We start from the raw sequence: 23305 nt of genomic DNA, 5'->3' as shown, positions 1-23305 counted from the left end.
TCAACAAAAGCAAAACGAGAATAATGGAGTGTAGTCGAATTAAGTCAAGTGATCCTGAGGGAATTATATTAGGAAATGAGACACTTAAAGTAGTAAAGGAGTTTTGCTATTTGGAGAGCAAAATTACTGATGATGATCTAAGTAGAGAGGATATAAAATATAGACTGGCAATGGCAATGAAAGCGTTTCTGAAAAAGAGAAATTTATTAACATTGAGTGTTGATTTAAGCGTCAGGAAGTCGTTTCTGAAAGTATTTGTATGGAGTATAGCCATGTGTGGAAGTGAAACATGGACGATAAATAGTTTGGACAAGAAGAGAATAGAAGCTTTCGAAATGTGGTGCTACAGAAGAATGCTGAAGATCAGATGGGTAGATCACATAACTAATGAGGAGGTATTGAATAGAATTGGGGAGAAGAGGAGTTTGTGGCACAACTTGACTAGAAGAAGGAATCGGTTGGTAGTACATGTTCTGAGGCGTCAATGCAGGTTTAGCATTGGAGGGCAGCGTGGAGGGTAAAAATCGTAGAGGAGACCAAGAGATGAATACACTAAGCAGATTCAGAAGGATGTAGGTTGCAGTAGGTACTGGGAGATGAAGAAGCTTGCACAGGATAAAGTAGCATGGAGAGCTGCATCAAACCAGTCTCAGGACTGAAGACCACAAAACAACGACAACAACTCAAACAAGGAAGAAGAGAAGTTTCGGTGGTTGCTGGCAGGAATCCAAAGTGATATGTACAAAACACTTGCAGAATAGTGGAACACTTTATTTCTAAAAAGAAAAGAAACATAGCTTAACTTCTCGTTATGAAGTGGCTTGATGTACTTCTTGTGCCTCCTACATGCAATTACCTTGAAATACTATTACTACTCACAAAATGCTGGCTAAGTATTGTCCATTACTCGGTACTGATGCCCTCAAAGTCTGTGACCAAACTGGGACTGACCAGCGATGGGCATCTGGTTAAGTCCGTGTTGACAGGGGGTGCTGAACTCTGTCTTGCTGGAAGTGTGGCACTGTCCACTCTTTCTATAGGTGCACAGGTCAGCACCTTCTTGATGCCATTTTGTGGTGCTTCACTGATCAGTGTGGAATTGATGCTTTAGGACTGCACACACTGCAGTCCTAAATATCACAGAAATTTATGTAGAGGTACATCTGTATGAGAACATAAAGTACCATATGAAGATAGTGAAATATGCATAACTGACATTTGTGCTATCACCTACTTACTCTCTCTTCAGTGTAAATAATTTATATCTATACTTTACAAGCCTCTGTAGTCTGTTGGTGACTGGATGTACATAGTGTACTTGGGTCATGTTCCTGGAACACACAGTTCTGTTTTCAGATGATGTGCTAGTAGAACAACTATTGGTACATTTGCTTCTTCTTCTTCATTTTATTTATTTTTCTCTTTCAAGGAGTAGATGATTTACCTGCTCCGGTCACAGAGGAAAGAAGTCAATGTTTCCGTGGTCCCCCCAACATCTCCTTTTACCATTTGGTACATATCTGCATTCTTATCTTGTACTCTTAAGTCCCCTTTTAGTGTGAGGAAGAGGGTACTTCACGTACCATTGTCATATTCCGGTTCTAATTATGAATGATTTGTGGCAAGAAAGGTTGTTGGTAAACCTCTGGGTGAGCTTCGTTACCTCTAATTTTATGTTTGGTATTTTTGTGAGATATACTTAGCAAGAAGCAGTATATTAATAAACAGATCCCAGACTGATGAGCAATATTCAAGTTATGCTCGAAAGAGGACTTTGTAAGCTCCCTCCTTTGTGTATGGGCTACAATTTTTTTGGTATTCTTCCTTCTTGTGTTCTGTCCAGGTGTAAGAGCCATCTGTCTTTATTGTTGTTGGTTCACCATCTGTTTTAGAAACATTCAGTTCTCACCACACATCATTTTTAAATGTGTACAGTCTTGGACAGTCTTTCATGGATCTCAGGAGTCTCATTTCTGATCCCTGCATCTTCATGAGCTGTTTAGCACTTGTTAGCCAATTCTCTGAGCTGCAAAGCAAGACTGGCACTACTGTGACTTCATTCTTGTTTCTTTTCTTGTTTTCCTGTATGATGTTTTTGAGATTGGTCCATATATGGCTTGATGATGGATATAAAAATCAGTGCCAGATAAGTTATATGAAAGCCAAGATATTAGAATGAAACACTTGCTCAGTAGGTCTATTATCTCTTCATTTAACATGAAATTTCTGAAATTTTATCATCACAGTAATTTCACAGTGTTTATATGGGAAGAAGTCTGTTCACTCTTCTGTCAATGGGAACTCACAAAATTTTAACAGCAAGTTGTTACATGTCACACAGAAGATAGTTAAGCAGAGGAAAATCTGGGATGGAATAAGAGCAATATAAAATAGGATACACTGTTATTCATAGATGAGGTGTTGAGTGACAGACAGCTACATTCAAGTGAACTGTTGCATTGTTTGTCATTCTTCGCATGAAGTGTCCCTGTGCGCGTACGACACACGCGCGCGCGCACACACACACACACACACACACACACACACACACACACACACACACACATTGGGAACTGAGTTTGCTGAAGGAAAGTACTGACCAGCCTTTCTGCCACTTTGTAATTTGAACTGTAATTTGTGTTTTATTACGTTAACTGTTTCCAATTGTTAATCATATGTCACACAGTAATAACAATATCTCTTGTATATTTTCATTTCATTACCAGTTTTTGTGTGTGTGTGTGTGTGTGTGTGTGTGTGTGTGTGTGTGTGTGTGTGTTTTTAACAAGTAGTGTAGCTACAACTGTTGTGTCTCTGTCTAGATGCTGTTGTTGACATTTTTTGATCTATGCTGACAGCCTAATGTTTTTCTCAAGAGTAAGGGAAACTTAAAAAATACTACTAAATCGAGTGAATACACTATTTAGCTCAGATTTTGGGGTAAAATAAAGATGAAGTTGTAGAAAATGTGTTGTAACACATCACCTTCGAGAAAGTGATGTGTTACCCAATGTCTATCTAAAAGACAAATGATGTTTATTAGTTAAGTAATGAGTTTAGAAACAATTACTGTTTGAAGTTTATTCTTACTTGTACATGAACACAACTTTGAATGCATGGAGTGTGTCTGCAAGGCAAGATGACGGTAGCAGCTTTATTGCATTTTGCAGAGATTTATTCCATGCTGCCATATCCTGGCTTGTAAATGTCTTGCGCACCATGGAAAAGCAAGTACTGTGACAATTGGAGTGATGTCATGGGAGACAGTTGAGTGAGGATTGGCTTTTTAAATTTCAAACATCTTAAAGAGTAAATGTCAAATTGATGTATGTTGTTATAACGCGACGAAATGATTTCATGTTGTAAAGGAAGGATCAGTATATCAATAATTTATGAAGAAGTGCTTTCTGTTCTTTAGTAGGGAGTTGGAGATTGAGGAAACCTTACAGCTTCCAGCACAGGGAAAGTTGTTGGGATGAGAAAGTCCAAAGCATAGAAGGAACATTGAATCAAGAAGCAACAGTTCTGAATATAAAAGTAGCAGCAATCATAATCAAAATATACACACGTCATAATATTAAACTAGGGATCAATTCAAAAGGAGACTAAATGCTTGGTGACAGTCAAAGTGGGACATATTAATAAAATTAATAGAAGAATTATTTTATCTAACAAGCAAGAATACACAAGGAAGACATCCTGAATTAGTGTGATACAGTTCTAGAAAATAAAACTTTGGTGACATCAGATATTGACATTAAACTGTGGAGGAGCTCATGAAATTGCACATCTGTTCCGTAACTTTCTCTGAAAATTGAACTTAAACTGAGAGTCTGCTTACCAGATTCAGTTACAAACCTAACGTTCAGGCCATTTTAATATCAATGGACCATAGTTACATGTTAATTTGTTAATTAGTGTTTACTGAGAATTGGAAGTGAACTAATGACTTACTGTATGTTTTTGTTATTTCCAGAATGGTATAAATTCCGTCTCACATGGCATAGGGGCTGTGCAGATGATGCAACAGTTGTGTGAACGGATGGGACAGCAAAAGATGCTCATTATCAGAACATTGGAGGGTGAAAACTGCAGCAAGTCTGAGCTGAATCAACAGATCGCAGTATGTACCCTTTATACACAGTTTGGCTGACTTGTGATACTGTTTTGGTATTGTATAGCTTATATTTTATGTATGTTTGCATTTAAATGACTAAAATATGTATTTTTCATTTTTGTAGGTATTGCAGGAACTGAAGCGGCAATATGTTAAACTAGAAATGGCTCTGGAGCATCAAACCCAGGGAGACATCACAGTTAGCAGTGATGAGTCTGAAGATCTGTCAACATCAGCTGATGACGGGTTTGTACAATCTTGTACATGTATATCAGTAAATGCCAAACAACAAAAAAAACATAAGTAATGTTGGGCAGACTTCAAAAAATTATTAAGTGGAAGCTCTAGTTTCAAAACACATTTCTTTCATAATGCATACATGTACACTTGCAGAAGTGGTCATGAACACTCTCTCTCTCTCTCTCTCTCTCTCTCTCTCTCTCTCTCTCTCTCTCTCTGCGCGCAAGTGTGTGTGTGCATGCATGCGTGGGTAGTGTGTGTGCGTATACGTGTGCATGCGCGCTACATATTTTGTGTTATGCAGATGTTTAAAGAAAAAATAACAGCATTAGCATTTTTCTCACATTGTTTGCACTACATTTCATTTGGCAGTGGCCATTCATACTGGTGGAGAGCTGACTGGTAGTCATATCAATTCACAAAGCTGAGCAATGGTTGCAGCAGATCTGATATATGACATGGCTGGTTTCACAGGTAGTTCAGTTTCTAATTGGTTAGCATAAACCTGTGATAGGTCTGGAATAGGAAGTTCAGGGTGGGTGGATTGGGAACATCTTGCACCTGCATCTTTGCCCTATCTCATTGGGGTAGGATTGTGAGTAGCATAGGGATGGACTAGGATGTTGTGGAGGTTGAGTGGGTGACAGAACACTACTTAAAAAGAGATGGGAATGATCTTGAGTAGGGTGGCCATAATTTCAGGGCATAATGATAGATAATCAAAACCCAGACATAGGATGTGGGGGTGGTGGGAGGATTTGTGGTGTGTGTGGATATGGCACAAGAAATCTGCTTGCCGTCTAGGTCTCTGGGATAGTGCCTGGCCGTGATGGCCTTTGTGAGAAATTCAGCATTCTGGGTAGGGGAGCACCTGTCACTACAATTTGCCATTCCCCGTTGTCTGGCTGTATGGGAAGGGTTTTTTGGTGTGGAAGGGATGACATCTGCTGAAATGCAGGTGGCTTTAATGTGGGTAGAGGTGCAGATGAAGTCATCAGAGAGGAGGAGGTGCAGAAGAGAACTAAGTGAAGTGGATAAGTGGATGCGAAAGAAGGTTCTGAGGTTGTAAAGAATGAGGATAGGATATTCTGCCTCTGAGTTACATCATTAACGTATATCACCAATAAACCTGAACCAGACTAGAGGTTTGGGGCTTTGGGATGCTAAGAAGTTTTCCTCTAGACAGCTCATAAACAGGAGGGTGCCATGCAGGTGTCCATGGCTGTGCCATGAATTTGTTTTATTTCTTCCCTTCAACAGAGAAATAGTTGTGCATTAGGATATAATTAGTAAGATGTGTGAGGAATAAGGTAGTGGGTTTGGTGTCTGAAAGACATTGGGAGACAATGTTCGATAGTGGCAAGACCATGGGCATGGAGGATTTTGGTGTATAGTGAAGTCGTGTCAGCAGTGACGAATAGAGATCTAGGACATAAAGGGGTGGGTATGGTGGAGAGTAGGTGAAGGAAGTGGTTGGTATCTTTGTTGCGAGGAGGGGGGTAGATTTTGAGTGTTAAATTGGAAGTGTTGGTCAGTGGGGGCTGAAATTCTAGCAGTGTGAGCGCAATAACCAGCTACAACAGGGCATCCAGGATTGTTGGGTTTGTGGATTTTGGGGAGCATGTAAGTGAGCGTACGAGGTGGCACCAGTTAGTGGCAATCCTTTGAGCTAAAGCCACGTAATCCCAACATTGAACCCTGCCTCTCCCAATTTACACCGCCATCCAACCATGATCCTAGCCCCTGTTAACTTTCCAGGGATTCCTTACCTCCAACTTGGCCTGAACATCCTTTCCCATATCCCTTCCTAAGAACACCAACATTTCAACAGAAGAAAGGCCTGTCGTACAGATCCTGACTGTATCATGCTACTTGCAGACAAAAGTTCCACCGCATACGATAAGAATTATAGTGACTACCTGGTGGAACAGGCCTCCGGCAGTTGTCACCTCCACCTATCAACGTGGCCAGAGTGATCTGACCCAGGAGTCAAAATAACCTACAATCCCTACTTGAAACCTTATGCCCTTGCCTGAACATTTCCTCTGAATATTTTTCTCACTTCACTCGTATGACACCCCTTACACCCACCTTCCTTGGGTCCAAGAGAACAGACACACATATATAATTAAGGCAAGTCTGGTCAATGATCCTTTCAGTGCAGATGCACACCTTGCTCTAACTCTTTTGGAAATCAGCAGAATGCCACAAGCAATGAGGATAATGGCCAATGCCACTATGTCAGTAGTGTGTGGATAAGTTAGAATTTGGGTTTGATCAGAGTCATGTTAGCGTAGTCCGTGAAGTTGTGATGAGCACCATATCTGGATGGCTTTGTGGTCAAAGCTTCATCCAAGTGAAATTTTAAACTGGTATGAAGTGGTCAGAAGAAAGGGAGAAAAAACATAGTGAACAGATGAAAGAATACTGAAAGAAAAGAACAGAACAATAGACAAGGAGTTGAAATCTGACAGTCCCAGTCATCCGTGGTTGACCCATTCCAGAATAGGGAAGGGAGTGAGGGACAATTAACAAAGAAAGGGTATTTGTTTCAAACGAGAGCTAACAAAAAAATTATAGAAATGATCAAAATCATCTGCAAATGTCTCAAAGAGAATGTTAGAAGGAATAATGAATATTTGATAAGAGAAACAATTGAAACAATGAGAGTATGAAGAAAACCAAACAGAAACTTATGGAGATCATCTAGAAAGTAAGTTCCAGTGACAAAAAATAAAAAACATTAGTATGTAAAAAATATTTATTTCATCCTTTCCAGAGATTTCCTCAAGATAGTCACCATTGTTCTTTAAAATTTATAATCCAGATGCGCCAACACTTGTATGCCTCTGGGGTAGGTGTCTGCCACCAGCATCTATACCTTATTGTCATTGTTGGAATTTTTTCCTACCAGAAAAAGCATCAGGACAATGGACAGATGAAAATCCCTTAGTGCAAGGTCAGGGCTGTAGGGTGAGTAGTTGAAGATCTCTCACCTGACACCATTTTCTTTATATATATGGAGGAATGTCAGTGATATGACCAGACACTTATTTTTACACCCACCCATCAGCTGTCGTGAAAACAAACTTCCGAATGCTTTGTGGCAACTAAGCCATTGTGTGATAAATTTCTGCAGCAGTGTCTGCAAAATTGCATGCTACACTATTTTTATCAGTTCTGTCATCACCAGGAGCAGTTGGTCACCATAATCTTTTTTGTGTGGACTGGTTTGCCCTTCAGTGAATTTCCGGGAGAATCATCTGCCCACACTATTGCTAATGATGTTGGCTCTGTACTCATGGCACTGTTAGGGGCGGATCTGTAATGGAGTTTGCTTCCGAACATGTAGAAATCTGAAAGTTGCACAAAGCTCACAGTTTGTGAGAGACCACATCAGTGCTACCATTTTATCATAGTTCTGTGAAATAATGAATGTTGTCACAACATTGATACTGCATCACATAAAAGCCTGGGTACTACCACATATATGAATTCTAATCCAATTCTCCTAGGATTCATGGAGTTTGAGGATCTTTTCGACTTAAGGGGGAATATTCCTAAGTGTCAATAAACAATTGTGATGAAACTTGGTGGGTGTGTAGAAGAGGAAAACAAGTGCAATACTTGTTGTTTGTTTATGCTCAGTTTGTTTATGCTCAGGGGTAAAAAACATCCCAAAACGTAATTTGATATTTTAGGTTTAGAGGGAATACCTTTGAAACAATGGTATATAAAAATTTTTTTCATATAAAATTTGATATGTACTGTTCTTGAAAATGGTATAACCAACTTTTGTAATAATTTGAAATTTTTCAAAATACCCCATCACCATTGATTGATTTTGTTAAATGAGAACTTTCATTACAACATAAATTAAAGCAGCTTTCAAGCTACATACATCCATGTGTAATAAAGCTGGTTTTTGAAATACCATTTTTGGAAAATAAGTTGTACACAATGTGCTGTCAGAGTATTTTCAATATACGTAATTAAAATATATAAACATTCATTACTGTTGTATTAATGGCGAGTTTGGACCAAGTTTTCAAGAATCTCTTTTTGAAGTCCCATACGTCTTTGTGAGAGCATAAAAAACTGGCAAGCAATTGTCTGACCAGATCAATAGCTATTTTAAAGAGTTTTCTTTCCTGGGGAGGGAGAAATACCAGTATTATTATTAGATTATTGCAGTGGTCAATGTGAAAGAACCATTTACAGCATCATGTCTGTGGACAAGTAACTTGCTCATCAGGCGATCCCAAGGAGCTTGATGGCACACGTACACCCTGAGGGACACGTGTAGGTTTCAGTGACAGAAGAACTTTATGTGAAGACTTTCAAATCTAGTTTTATGGAATGATTTTCATGTCAGTCTCCACAATATTAACATACTGCAGTCATAAGTACATAATCATTTCTCTTCACCAAGGCTTATGAATGTACTGAAGTATGCCTGATACAAATTAGTATATTTAGAGTATCACTCATGATGATTTAAAATAGTATTGAATTTTGTGTTATGTCGCTTTCTATGTCGTGTATGTTATGTTGTGGTTGGCAGGAGAGCCAACCGTGTTTTTCTAAAGGAGGCCGAAATGCACGCGTCTCAGCTCACGCAGGCTGGCGTGAGGTCTGGAACATGACAAGGGAATTACAATTGAGAAAAATGGACGTAGCTGGTGGAATACTTAACTTTAATCCATTAATGGAGAACGTCGCTCTTTATGGTACATGATTCACAATATCAAAAGTACGGATACTGGCGCCTTGCTAGGTCGTAGCAAATGACGTAGCTGAAGGCTATGCTAACTATCGTCTCGGCAAGTGAGAGCGTAGAAGTCAGTGAACTATCGCTAGCAAAGTCGGCTGTACAACTGGGGCGAGTGCTAGGAAGTCTCTCTAGACCGGCCGTGTGGCGGCGCTTGGTCTGCAATCATTGATAGTGGCGACATGCGGGTCCGACGTATACTACTGGACCGCGGCCGATTTAAAGGCTACCACCTGGCGGTGACACCACATTCCTCCCCCGCAAATCGGCGTACGCTTGTAGCATAAGGCTTCCACCCGCCGCGGGGAGGACCGCATGTAGACGTATGCGACGAGGTGGGGAGCCTAACAACAGGCGAGGCTGTGCCACCCGCACCCTGCCATTCGGACCGTGGGGAGCTAGGAAATGCCTGAAAACCTGCTCCAGGGTGCACGCCAACATGTGGTGTATGGGCCCGTAGAGAGATAGGAGGTGCCGAATGGTCGACCTCCATCAGGCCGAGGCACCTGACGGGTGAAGACGACATATGTTCCGAAGCGGCAAGAGGTCCATGTCGGAGGACAACTGGTCACGGGAAGCAATCGGCAGCGCGACCCAGGGAGGCACCCGGCGGTTGCAGCGACGCGTCCACTGCAGTCTTCATCGGCGGGAGAACAGGCAGCGGTGGCAGCGCGTTGCCATGAGGCAAAATGGAAGGCAATGTCGGCAACACCTGGGGCTGACGTGAACCAGTAGATGGGTCCCCAGGGTGCTGACCGGACGGCACCGTCGCTGAAAGCAGACGGCAAACGGCAGATCCCGTGCGACAACAGAGGCGCAGCTGATTGAGATGCGGACGCACCTCACCAGAGGCCCCAAAAACCAGATACATAGTGTGTCCGAGGCAGCGAAGAATGCGCCCTTTGAGCCAACACTGTGAACCTCGATAGTGGCGATAGTAGACAACGTCGCCTGGAGCAAAAGCAGGTGTCTGCCGCTGCACAGGAACCTGATGTGGCGGATGGGGCAACGACGTCAAGGTTCGATGAGGGCGACCATGGAGCAAGTCAGCCGGCGAGCGACCATCGCGGGGCTGAGAGCGATATGAGGACAAAAAGAGCAATAGCACGTCCTCCCGAGAATGTGACTCTTTCAACTTCAACATCTGTGACTGGATTGTCCTGACCAATCGTTCAGCGGCACCGTTGGACTGCGGCGAAAACGGCCCGAATGTCAGATGTTGAATACCATTGGCCTTGCAGAGTGACTGAAATTCTGCGGACATGAATTGTGGGCCATTGTCGGAAACAATAGTCTGTGGAAGACCTTCAATGCAAAAGATAGCGGATAACGCTTGGATGGTGGAAGATGACGTCGTGGAAGACATCTGGACGACAAAAGGAAAATTACTGAATGAATCTACCACAACCAACCATCGAGCATTCCAGAACGGACCAGCAAAATCGATGTGTAAGTGTTGCCAGGGGGAAGTGGCTTTTGGCCATGCAAAGAATTTCCGCGGTGGTGCTGTTTGTTGTTCGGCACACACCATGCAAGAAGAGTACATATTCAAAATCGCGGCATCGTTTCCGAACCAAGTACAGTTCTGACGAGCATGTTGTTTCGTTCTCACTATACCCCAATGTCCTTGGTGGAGAAGCTGTAAGACAGAGGACTGTAACGATCATGGCAACATGACCCTAGACTGATCATTATCAGAACGCAACAGCAAAACACCATGTCGTACAAAAAGTCTCTCCTGGTGAGCAAAAAATCGGCGAACCAACGGGTCCCCGATATGTTACTTTGACAAGGGCCATTGCATAGCAACAAAACACAGAACGGGAGCAAGGACAGGGTCGGCAGCTGTAGCTGTAGCTACACGACGAAAATCAATCGGAAACGATTCGACCACATCATCGGTTTCCGCATCAATTAACATGCAAGCAAGTTCGGAGGAATCAAATGCCCTATCCTCAGCAACAGGCAAGCGGGACAACGCATCGGCGTTTCCGTGCGTAGCAGTGGACCGATACAATATATCGAAGCGGTACTGCGAGAGGAAAATAGACCAGCGAATGAATTTCTGCACTGTACATGGAGGTACAGACTTGGTCGGATGAAAAAGCGATGTCAATGGTTGTGGTCTGTGATGATGGAAAAGTGACGACCATACAAGAAATCATGAAACTTTGTAACACCAAATACGAGAGCCAATGCTTCTTTCTCGATCTGTGAATAATTTCTTTGCGCAGACGAGAGCAATTTGGACCCAAAGGCAATAGGGCGATCGTGCGATCCATCTTTGTGCACGAGCACAGCACCGATCCCGAAATCCGATGCATCCACCATCAACAAAAGGGGCTTCTGGGGATCGAATGGCGTAAGGCAAGTATTGGAAATCAACGCCGATTTCAACTGATGAAAGCGCGTTCGCATTCTGTCGTCCAGACAAACGGAACACCCTTACGGCGTAAGCGATGAAGCAGAGCTGAAATTGAAGAGGCATGCGGAATATATTTATTGTAATACGTAATTTTTCCCAGCACACTCTGTAGCTGCTTCAAATTCTGCGACAAAGGCAAGTCTTGTATGGCACGAAGGTGCGTGGGACTGGGATGTATGCCTTGGGCATTGAGTACATGGCCCAAGTATGGCAAGTCCCGAGAAAAAAACACACATTTGTCCTTCCGCAAGCGAAGACCATTTTGTCGCAAGACCTGAAATAATGTTCTGAGATTGGCCAAATGTTCTTCTTCCGTCTTTCTGGAGATCACAATATCGTCCAGATAATTTGCTGCAGTAGGGACCGACGCACAAACAAGTTTGTAGATATTGCTGAAACAATGCAGGGGCGGATGCACACCCGAATGGCAGTCGTTTGAATCGATACAAATCAAGATGCGTGTTAACCACCAAAACGCGCTGGGATTCTTCGTCCACCGGTATTTGTAAGTACGCATCTGCCAGGTCCAACTTCGAAAAATATTTACCCGGGTACAGTTTGTCAAAAAGATCTTCCGGGCGGGGTAAAGGAAAAGTTGCAATCACTAGTTGTGGATTCACTGTTGCCTTGAAGTCCACACAAAGTCTCAACTTTCCGGAAGGTTTTGGCTAAATTACCAAAGGTGATGCCCAGAGAGAAGCCTGCACACGTTCAATTACACCTTGTGATTCCAAATCGTGTAATGTTTTTGCGACCTCATCACGCAATGCGTGGGGAACATTGCGCGCTCTGAAAAATTTCGGTTGCGCGTTTACTTTCAGTTCCAAATCTGCTTTACAGTTCTTAGTGCCACCAAGGCCTGGTGCGAAAATGTCTGCAAATTCTTCACATAGACGAGAAACACTGTCTGAAGGCACAGTCTGGTTCACTGAGAGAACCTGATTTACTATAGACAAATTAAACAACTGAAATAAATCGAAACCAAACAAGTTCACTGCAGAAGAAGAACGAAGGACGTAAAATGACACAAGTTTTGTTTGTCCTTTGTATTTTGCAAGAAGGCTGCACTGTCCTAACACAGGGATACGTTGACCGTAGTAGCTATTTAACGTAACATTTGCGGCACGCAATGGAGGTGTGCCCAGCAGTTTGTAAGTGTCTTGATTGATCAGTGAAACTGCAGCTCCGGTATCGAGCTGGAAAGGTATCACTTTGCCGTTAATGTCCAAGTATACAAAAAGTTTATTGTCCTGCTGACGACAAGAGCGACTGTCTCGTGCAACGTGAACTGGCACTGGTACATAATCACTTGCGACTTGACGGGAGTTCCGGTGATATCGACGCACACTACTTTTGGGACGAACACAGTCACTGTTAGAGAGAGTGGCACTGCGCGGAGTGGAATGAACTACATGAATTTCCAAGGGCGAAGTTTCGCGAGCCTGAATATCCTTGGTTCGATTCCGATTCCGACGCGAAGCAAAGGGCCTAGAAGGGTTATGAGCTTCCGATCGGAGATTTTCCTGGTAATTACTCTGAACATGTCCTTTTTTATTACAATAAAATCAAATAGCTTGGCGTGACGGGCAGTTCTCACTCGAATGTTTAGTAGCACACCGCGGGCATGATTAGATCACTGCATTTGCTTGCCTGCGCGGCACACGTGGCTGAGGGCCTGGCGTCAGCGGCGCTGCCGGGCGCGAGGGCTGTTTACTGCTCCGTGCAGCTCGCCCGGCGGGCCGGTTAACCTGACACGACACACTGCTGGCGAAGATTCACATGAATCCTGAGCAAAGTCAAGCGTGTCCTGCCGATCCAAAATGTCCATCACTTGTTGAAGGGAGGGATTTACCAGTTTCAAAATTTGTTCCCTTATACGAACATCAGAAACATTCTGTGCAATTGCATCACATACCATAGTACCTGAATAATGGAGTCCACATTGACACTCAAAAGCACAATCGCTAGTAAGGCCTTGCAAGGTTGCAACGTTTTTTACGAAAGAAGGCATACCTTTTCGCAACTACATTGACTGATTCTTTGAAATATGCATCTAATGCAGACAAAATTTCATCATAGGACAGAGTTGCTACGTCGCGTCGGGGAAATAATTTGACTATCACACGGTACGTGCTCACGCCGACGGATGAAAGAAGGAAAGGCTGCCGCTCGTTACCTTGAATTCTGTAGGCGGCGAGATGGAATCCAAATTGGCATGACCACTCTGTCCAGCTTTCCAGTGCAGCATCAAAAGGTCGAAAAGTTGGTGCAACAGCATGTTGTGGCTGCGTTAGCGGTGAAGCGGCTGCTGCCGCATCGTTTTGCATCGCACGTTGACCCTGGACGAGCTGTCCAAGGGCATCCAGTAAGGCCTGCGTCTGCTGATTCTGTAAGTGATAAAATTCGAACAGTACATCTGGATATTGTGGCAAAGCCATTACACAAGTAAATCAGGGCAATTTAGATAAGAACACTTTTAAATTCGTCGCCAATGTTTTGGTTGGCAGGAGAGCCAACCGTGTTTTTCCAAAGGAGGCCGAAATGCACGCGTCTCAGCTCACGCAGGGTGGCCTGAGGTCTGAAACATGACAAGGAAATTAGAATTGAGAAAAACAGACGTAGCTGGTGGAATACTTAACTTTAATCCATTAATGGAGAACGTCGCTCTTTATGGTACATGATTCACAATATCAAAAGTATGGATACTGGCGCCTTGCTAGGTCGTAGCAAATGACGTAGCTGAAGGCTATGCTAACTATCGTCTCGGCAAATGAGAGCGTAGAAGTCAGTGAACCATCGCTAGCAAAGTCGGCTGTACAACTGGGGCGAGCGCTAGGAAGTCTCTCTCGACCTGCCGTGTGGCAGCGCCCGGTCTGCAATCATTGATAGTGGCGACACGCGGGTCTGACGTATACTACCGGACCGCGGCCGATTTAAAGGCTACCACCTAGCAAGTGTGGTGTCTGGCGGTGACACCACATGTTACATGAAAGAATTTTGTTCATTTTACGTGCATGGTGTAGAAAAGTTATGTTTTAAGCATTTCTTTATAGATTATCATTATTGTAATTATTTTCTAACATAATAATGAGTCACTTGTTGTTTTCAATTAACAAAATATACAAATGTGAAATGTTAAACTAAAAGTAAAAAAATGTATGTAAAATACAGTTTAAAATGTAAAACAAACATAAGTAAATTTCACAGTTAGAATAGTAATGAATGTTTAGATATTTTAATTATGTATGTTGAAACTACTCCAACAGCAAATTGTGTACAGCTTATGTTCCAGAAATGATATTTCAGAAACCAGCTTTAGTTTTATTTCTTTAATTGATGTGCTAACAGACATTTTCATGTGGTGGTGGGGTATCTTGAAAAATTTCACATTATTACAAAAGTCGATTATACGGTATTCAAGACCATTAGTTACATAGTAATTTTTAAATGAAAAACGTTTTTTGTATATCATTATTTCATCACGATCGATTATTGATATTTGAGGATGTTCCCTTGTTAGTTTCAACAAAACCTATAGTTAAAGCCTTAGAGAAACAAGGCATTGATTCAACCTGTGCTAAAGAAAATATACATTAATTTTACAGATTGTATTAGACTTCATCTGGATTGTGAGAAATCCAGAATTGAAAGAGATTTAAGACAAGGAGATCCCATATCATTATAACTGTTCTCAGCAAACATAGAGATAGTTTAGAATATTAGAACAGGGAAAAAAAAGAAAAAGAAATATATGTTGATTAAGTGGAAAACATTGTTATGACACTAATGACAATGAACTGAAGGTGTGCAGGACATGTAACCTAGTGGGTGGAAAGTTAATGGACCAAGGAAGTTCTTCTAAGAGATAACAGGAGAGTAAGACAATGATGGAATGGAAGGTGGGAGGAAGAGATACAGGAACATGATGGAGCAACACTGAGGCATGTTGTATATGGCCATAATGCAAGTAGTAGCCTGGAAGTTGCTTTATGCAGCGCTGGAAACAAAATGGCTGGTAATGACAGTGATGTGATATAATGATACCTCAGTGCAAGCACGCGGATCTGTCTTCCAGAATGCTTGATTTCAGTGTTATGAAAAGGGTTCATCATAATATTGTTAATATTGTAATCATTCCATCAGTATTTTCCATTGTTTGATGCTTTATTTCAAGATAGATAGGGAAAATAGGATTTGCTTCTTTTCAAATGAACAAATGATAGCATTCAAACATGTATCTGACAAAGTAAAACTTGCTACCACCAGCACTGAATTGCGTGTTTGGCTGTCTTGGTCATGATCCTAGGCTTAGGACATTTTATTCATTATTTTAAAAGAAACCATGAGAAATGAAAAGTCAGTATCATCTCAGATTTTCCCAGGTGGTACAAACCTCCCTGTGCAAACTTAATAATAGGTGCACATCATCTAACTCTAAGAGGAACCAACACTGCACTGTTCTACATCAATTTGTCTGTCTGTATTTACAAAGAAAATGGCTCTTGGAACGTTACTTGTAATGGCATGCTCCATGGGATTGCTGAAACCCTGTAGAACAGTGTAGTTTTGATCAGTTTCACTTCACTGTCAGGTACAAAATATGTATGACTACTGTCCAGTAAATCCAAGTTTCCATATTCATATTTGAAGTATGTGTAAGGCTATTTGTCATGATTATCACATGGAATATTAACCGAAATAATTTATCAACAGCCCATTAAAGTTAGAGAATTTGCATTGAAATGTTTCGATTTTGAGTACTAGACACCAGGAAAGATAAAACCTGTTACTGGGACTCTGGAATAACAGTAGAGATTAGTTTAACTGTGGTTAGATGTATGTAGCAAATGTTTTTAGCTATAATGTGTTGTGATACAGGTGCCTGTCATTGTAATTAATGAGTCTAGAATTATAAAAGACATCAATATCCTTGAAATCACATTAATGAAAATATTCTTATTATTTAATGGAAAAAACTGTAAGTAATTTGAGCACAAATTTTTAATTAATAGTTACTTCTCTGAAGCACATGTCGCTCATGGCTTCTGTACAGGGGAAAGCTGTGAATCTCTTATCAGTGTGGTCAAATTCTCGAATGCCTATCTGTGGACATTTTGTCCCTTCAGTTATATCTCAAAAACATGTATTTGACAGTTACATTTATTTTATTTTTATTTACACATCAAGATCTGTAGGACCAATTTGAGAAGCATATCTCCAAGGTCATGGAATGTGACAGTACATGAAATTAAAACATAAAAGTTATAAAAAATGAAAATAAAATATTTATGATCCCAAAAAAAGTCAAGCCATAAATTTAAGTAAAAGCAATCAACAATCAGCTTAAGTTTTCAATGAACTCATCAACAGAATAGGAGTGACCCATGAGGAAACTCTTCAGTTTTGATTTGAAAGCACATGGATTACTGCTAGGATTTTTTTTATTCTTGTGGTAGCTTATTGAAAATGGATACAGAAGTGAGCTGCACACCTTTCTGTGCAAGAGTTAAGGAAAACCTATCCAAATGCAGGTTGCATTTCTGCTGAGTATTAACTGAATGAAAGCTGCTTATTCATCGGAATAAGCTGATAATGTTAACAAGGAGCAACAGTAAAGAATATATATATTGAGAGGCCAATGTCAGTGACTAGTGAAAACAGGTCGGCAAGAGATTCGTGAACTTACGCCACTTATTGCCTGAACTACCCATTTCTGGGCCAAAAATATCCTTTTAGAATGGGAAGAGTTACCCCAAAATATAATACCATATGACATAAGCAAATGAAACTAAACAAAGTAGACTAATTTTCTTGTCGACCGACCACTTACTTCAGATACCATTTGAATAGTAAAAATGGAAGCATTAAGGCACTGATCAAGATCCTGAACGTGGGCTTTCTTACAGTTTACTATCTATCTGTATACCTAGGAATTTGAACTGGTGAGTTCCATTAATCATATGCCCATTATGTAAAATTGAAATGTTGGGTTTTCTTGAATTGTGTGTTAGAAACAGTAAAAACTGATTCTTACTGTGATTTAGCATTAGTTTATTTTATACAAGCCATGAACTTATGACATGAACTGCACTATTTGAAACCGAGCCAGTGTTGCACACAACAGTCTTTACTACTAAGCTAGTGTCATCAGCAAACAGAAATTGAGTTACCTGTATCATTTACATAACTAAGGAACAGGAATGGCCCCAACACTGATCCCTGTGGCACCCCTAATTTGACCATACCCCACTCGGATCCCACATCACAGCCATTCTCAGCACTGTGAATAATGATTTTTTGCTGTCTGTTGTTAAAGTAAGAGGTGAACCAATTGTGAGCTACTCCCTGTATTCTGTAATGGTCCAACTTCTGCAGCAATATTGTGTGATCAACACAATCAAATGCTTTGGTTAAATCAAAAAATATGCCTAGCATTTGAAACCTTTTGTTTGACCCACCCAGTACCTCATGGAGAAAAGAGAATATAGCATTTTCAGTCGTTGAACGACTTCTAAAGCCGAACATGTACATTTGATAGTAAATTATGTGATATAAAATGATCAATTATCCGTACATACACAGCCTTTTCAGTAACATTAACAAACACTGATGGCATAGAAATGGGTCTAAAATTGTCTACATTATTCTTTTCTCCCTTTATATAAAGCGGCTTTACTATTGAGTACTTTAATCATTCAGGAAACTGACAATTCCTAAAGGAAAAATTACAAGTATGGCTAAGTACAGGGCTCATGTGTGCAGCACTGTACTGTACTATTCTGATAGGCACTTCATCATATCCATGGGAGTCCTTAGTCTTCAGTGATTTAATTGTTGACTGAGTCTCCCCCTTGTCGGTATCGCAGAGGAGTATTTCAGACATCAATTTTGGAAAGGCATTTGCCAAGAGAGTTATATGATTCCCTGTAGAAGCTAAATTTTTATTTAATTCGCCAGAAATGCTCAGAAAATGATTGTTAAATACTGTACATATATCTGATTTATCAGTAACAGATTTATTTTTACTATGAACTGACTTTATATCGTCGACCTTGTTAGATATAATACACATCATCAAGGAAACACAGTGAGGAAGCAAGGAATTGTTAATGACCGAAATCAAGAAAACATTATTTGCACATAATCATCTGAAAAACTATATGGTGATGGTCCCATTACTGTATTCTAGGGCACTTTACTGACACTGTATGCCCTTTTAGGGCTGATCTAAGGCCCATGCAACACAAACGGCTGCTTGCGGTGCCAATCTAAGAGGGACAGAAGAGGCACGTGAAGTGAAAAATTTATGTGGACTGTGTATCATCAGCAAACAAGTTGTTAGGACATTGCAAATGTGAGGTTATGAACCAGCACTGACTTCAGTATCAAGAACAGGCTCACGTATTCATTTTCGACTATGTTGGAACATTAGAAGTTGTCTTATATCAGCGGCAAAATGTACCATATTCCCCAGTGTTGCACAATCTGAGTTATGGCAAGGGTGAAATTTGAGGCCAGTTAGATGGGGGATTTAACTGACATTTCAAATAAACTATACTAACTAGGGCAGTACGTCATACTAAAGCTAGTGGCAACTCGTACCACATATTTGCAAACTGCTCATTTGTGAACACATATTTACTGGAACTTTTTTGCTTTTGTTATCGTACATTTTCGTGCATCATAAAATAAATGGGTTCGACTATGAATGACAGACAAATCACAGTGTAACGATTGTGATGTGAGTTGCACTGCAGGACGTGCAACACTCCCCATGTCCAAAATTGCTACAGAGTGACTCCAGGAGCACTCTTTTGGGCCTGAACACTTTTGCTGGCCACCAAACTCCCCAGGCATGAACATTATTGAGCATATCTGGGATGCCTTGCAATGTGCTATTCAGAATAGATGTCCACCCCTGGTATTCTTACGGATTTAAGGACAGCACTGCAGGATTCATGATGTCAGTTCCCTCCTACACTACTTCAGACATTAGTCGAGTCCCTGCCACATTGTATTGTAGCACTTCTGTGTGCGTGCGGGGGCCCTACACGATGTTAGGCAGGTGTACCAGTTGCTTTGGCCCTCCAGTGTATTTGAGCTCGTGAGCATAGTTAGAGCAAAGAACTAATACAGTATTCATGATCTGCAGATGTAGGATGATGGGAAATTAAAAGCTGTATGCATGGGTCTTGAGCTGCGTTAACTACTGGTGATGAATGTGACACCAGTGAGAAGGAACTAAATGATGAAGTTCTGATCTTAGCACCCAGTCTTCCTGCTGGAAGTCCACTACAGAGTTTATTATCTTATACTACAAAAAGCAACTTTATTGTCATTTTTTCAGTTCTTTTGTAAGCTCGCAATTCTTCTCAACATCGCCTGTATAGGCAGATAGTGGTGAAAGGAATTTTTCAAAACTCAAGCTGATAAAGACACACCGTAAGTCAGTAATTTCTCTAGAACAATTTTATGGACTGTCAACTTTAGCTGTTGAAAATGGTTCTGTGAAGTCAGTAGATTCAGATTCCATTCTGAAGTGTTTTTCAAAGTTAAGAGTAGAAAAATTTCATTGTAATGTTTTAATTCAAGGGAAACATTATCAGTATGTATGCCACACAACTGTAGGAATTATACATTACTTTATTACTAGAATATTTCTGTTTTGTATCCTGTGCAAGTCTGTATTTCTCTTTTCAGTTGCATACATAAAATTTTACCATGCTTATCACTTTTGAATTAGTTTTAGGCAAATTTTCTAAAATTTAAGTACTTAGTAGTGAGTTTTCTTCACATGTAATGTGCAACATATGCATTCAAACAGTGTCTTCTTTAATATGTCAGTATAAAATTAGATGATAATTTTGTATTCTGTCCCACTAGTAAATTATAGAATGAAAATATTGCATTATTTAAAAAAAAAAAAAACAAATTTTGTGTTTTCCACTCTTTTTAATAAATAGCACATTTTTGTTGAAACTAGAACAAAACAGTAGGACTACATCTTCCTGCTTTCACTAAAATATTACAAAGATATCAGGAATTACCTTAAATATAAATAAAATGTTTCTTCTTGTAATATTTAGCACCAGAATACAGAAATTAATGTTCATTACAGATTAATGTTTGTGTACTACTTATTATAAAAAAAAAGCAACCTATTTCCATGATCACTAAATTTAGAATAATGTTTAAAGTCCTTAATAAGAGCCCTTGGAATAGTGACTAATGTTTGTTGAAGGAGGGGAGAAGGAGGAGGAGGAAACAAATGATATATCACTTGTGTGGAAAAATGTTCTTGAGACGGCTGTGATGACTTTACTACTGTGGATAGAACAGCCAGTTCCAGAGGCATACCCTTAACACTTTCAAAACATTCATATTAAACATCAATTAATGATGCATCAAAATGCAATCGAGAAATCAAGAGACAGAGATTTGAGAGTGAAAGTTCAGTCACTCTATTGGTGCCTGTTCATTGTAAGCACTAGAACTCGAAAATTGTGGAGATTGGTGTGACTCCCTTAGGCTCAGCTTGTTGAGTATTCTAGAATCCCATAAAAGCTGTACTATGCAGAAGGCATCTTCTCCCCTTCCAGTTCATGGAGCTCAACAGCATTTCACTAGCTACTACTTGACAAACATCACTCGATATCAACAGCTCTAAACAACTTGAATGTCATTTAAATACATGGGAAATATTCGAAATGCTTCATGTAATCTGAATTTTGTGAGCCATTATTAAAAAAATATTTCACTCTATCTATTGTGACAGCTGCACTACAGAGTCCTCAACAATGGGCCACACATGCACTGAAGTACATTTCCTCTTGACTATAGTGGAGCTGTAATAACTGTACTTGGAAACTTGCAGCATGTTACATTGTAAAACTGACTATTTCCACATCACAGTGAGAGACTGCAGTTATGAGCCATAAAAACATTCAGATAACTAAGCAAAAGTAGAGGATTTGGATGAACAGATATGTGTCCTTCAGGGGATAGTGGCACTGCATTTTTTATTTGCACAAACTATAAAACAGAACTGTGATGACTTAGTAGGAAATGAATGTTACAAGTATCTCACCTACCACTCCCATAAAACAGTCTCTCTTACAGTCATTGTCAGTGTAAGTGGCATCTTCTGATTTTTTTAACAATTGTAATTGATCAAATATTACTAAAAGAAGCATAATCATTAGATGTTAAATTAGAATTAGCTTACTCAGAACATAAATAATACCCAGCCCTAAGCATTCCAGTGAAACATCTTCAATGGGTTTTCTTCATCCAGGTGCTCAAGGGCAATTAATAGTGTTGACACAGATCATCACACCAAGTTTGTCAGCCCTGTTCTGACATTACACAGTTGGAAAAACAATTGGCCAGTTATCATTTAAGCTGAGAGACTGGTAGAATTTCCATTATTGCATTTCCGCCATGTTAGTTTATGTAATAATAACTTAAAATTAATTTATGGTATTTGTAAAGATATTAACTGTTAATATTACCTCATTTGTTCACTTTTACAGGTTATCTGAGAACTTGAGTGCGAGCTTGAGGATAGATACCCACAGTTATCAGGAAGACAGTCCAAGACGCAGAGCTTCACAGAACATACATAAGAGAATTCTTCAGTATGTGTCATGGGATTGTACACCCTTTATATATACATGCTAAGGCTACATTAATTTCCCTTACTACTGTATTCTCGTCATTCCTTTTTTATGATTTACGTTTTGAATGCAGCATAAAAGATGTCAGCAATTGGTACAGTTGGCATTGAAATGTTATCACATATTACATGCCTATTGTGATTATTACTTATCTTCCACCTTTTGATGATAATGCTAATCCTGTTTCATTTAATAAAGTTTAAATTTCATTCCAGTGGCCGACTTGGATCGCCTGTGAGTCCAATCCTCTACACTTCAAATTCTGTAAGTGATAGTTTCTCTTTTTCTTTTTTGTTGGGAATTTGTGACTGTTGTGTTTCTAACATATCTTTCCTTTTTTATTTAAATACAGAGTCAGGGAGATGCAGATAGTCTTTCTGCTTACAGTCTCAGCATCCCTTCCCCTATATCTGGTGAGTAGGCTTTAAATCATATATAAAATATGAATAGATAGTGTTCAGAAACTTCCAGGGGTGCACAACACTTGTATCTAAATTTGGACAAAACATGCTAATTTTGAACTATGAGAGAGAATTTTTTCCCTTAGTAGCAAATAAAAGAGAAAGATGCAGTAAGTTAAAGGCCAAAAATTCAGGAGAGTGTTTTAGGAGTTGACACAAAGTTTGTAGTGCAGGTCAACACAAACTAGTAATATATAAATATTACTAGTACTGGTATATCAATGTAACTCCAACACAAGGTTGATAAGTCAAACTTATTAACTGATGTGGCATCACATCGTAGTATTGAGTACAAAAATTTACAGTACTTTGGTGTTAAATTAGTGGAAGGGAAAAAGAATATAATGATGAAGGAATTTAAATATCAGTAAAAGCAGTTAATATATTGAATAATACTAACTACTATGAGTTTTGAAAATCCAGGAGACACAAAATTAGCAAGGAAAGGCAACCACTTATATTAGAAGTAGTTTTGACGGTCTAGAAGAAGGTGCACAATAATGTCTTGATGGCTACAACCGAGCTGTTGACAACTATGGGACACTTTTACACAGTGTTATAATAACTGTGCTCTGTAGAGCCTCTCATATAGGAGGATTATCAGAGATGTGGATT

General features: G+C 40.1%; 1 protein-coding gene across 2 annotated transcripts in view; it reads left to right on the top strand.

Moving 5' to 3' along the window:
- LOC126335375 (kinesin-like protein Klp98A) overlaps window positions 1–23305 on the top strand; it is a 386747-nt gene that overhangs the window by 351983 nt on the left and 11459 nt on the right. For both annotated transcript variants that reach the window (XM_049998589.1, XM_049998598.1), the window contains 5 exons: window positions 3977–4123; window positions 4242–4363; window positions 22086–22190; window positions 22445–22493; window positions 22582–22642. In XM_049998589.1, the coding sequence (XP_049854546.1) occupies window positions 3977–4123; window positions 4242–4363; window positions 22086–22190; window positions 22445–22493; window positions 22582–22642 (484 nt within the window). The remainder of the gene's footprint in view (window positions 1–3976; window positions 4124–4241; window positions 4364–22085; window positions 22191–22444; window positions 22494–22581; window positions 22643–23305) is intronic.

The sequence above is a fragment of the Schistocerca gregaria genome, chromosome 1 (assembly GCF_023897955.1).
Source record: "Schistocerca gregaria isolate iqSchGreg1 chromosome 1, iqSchGreg1.2, whole genome shotgun sequence".
NCBI lineage: Eukaryota > Metazoa > Arthropoda > Insecta > Orthoptera > Acrididae > Schistocerca > Schistocerca gregaria.
The sequence above is the reverse complement of the archived record's forward strand: the minus strand, read 5'-3'. Positions and strand labels throughout refer to the sequence as shown.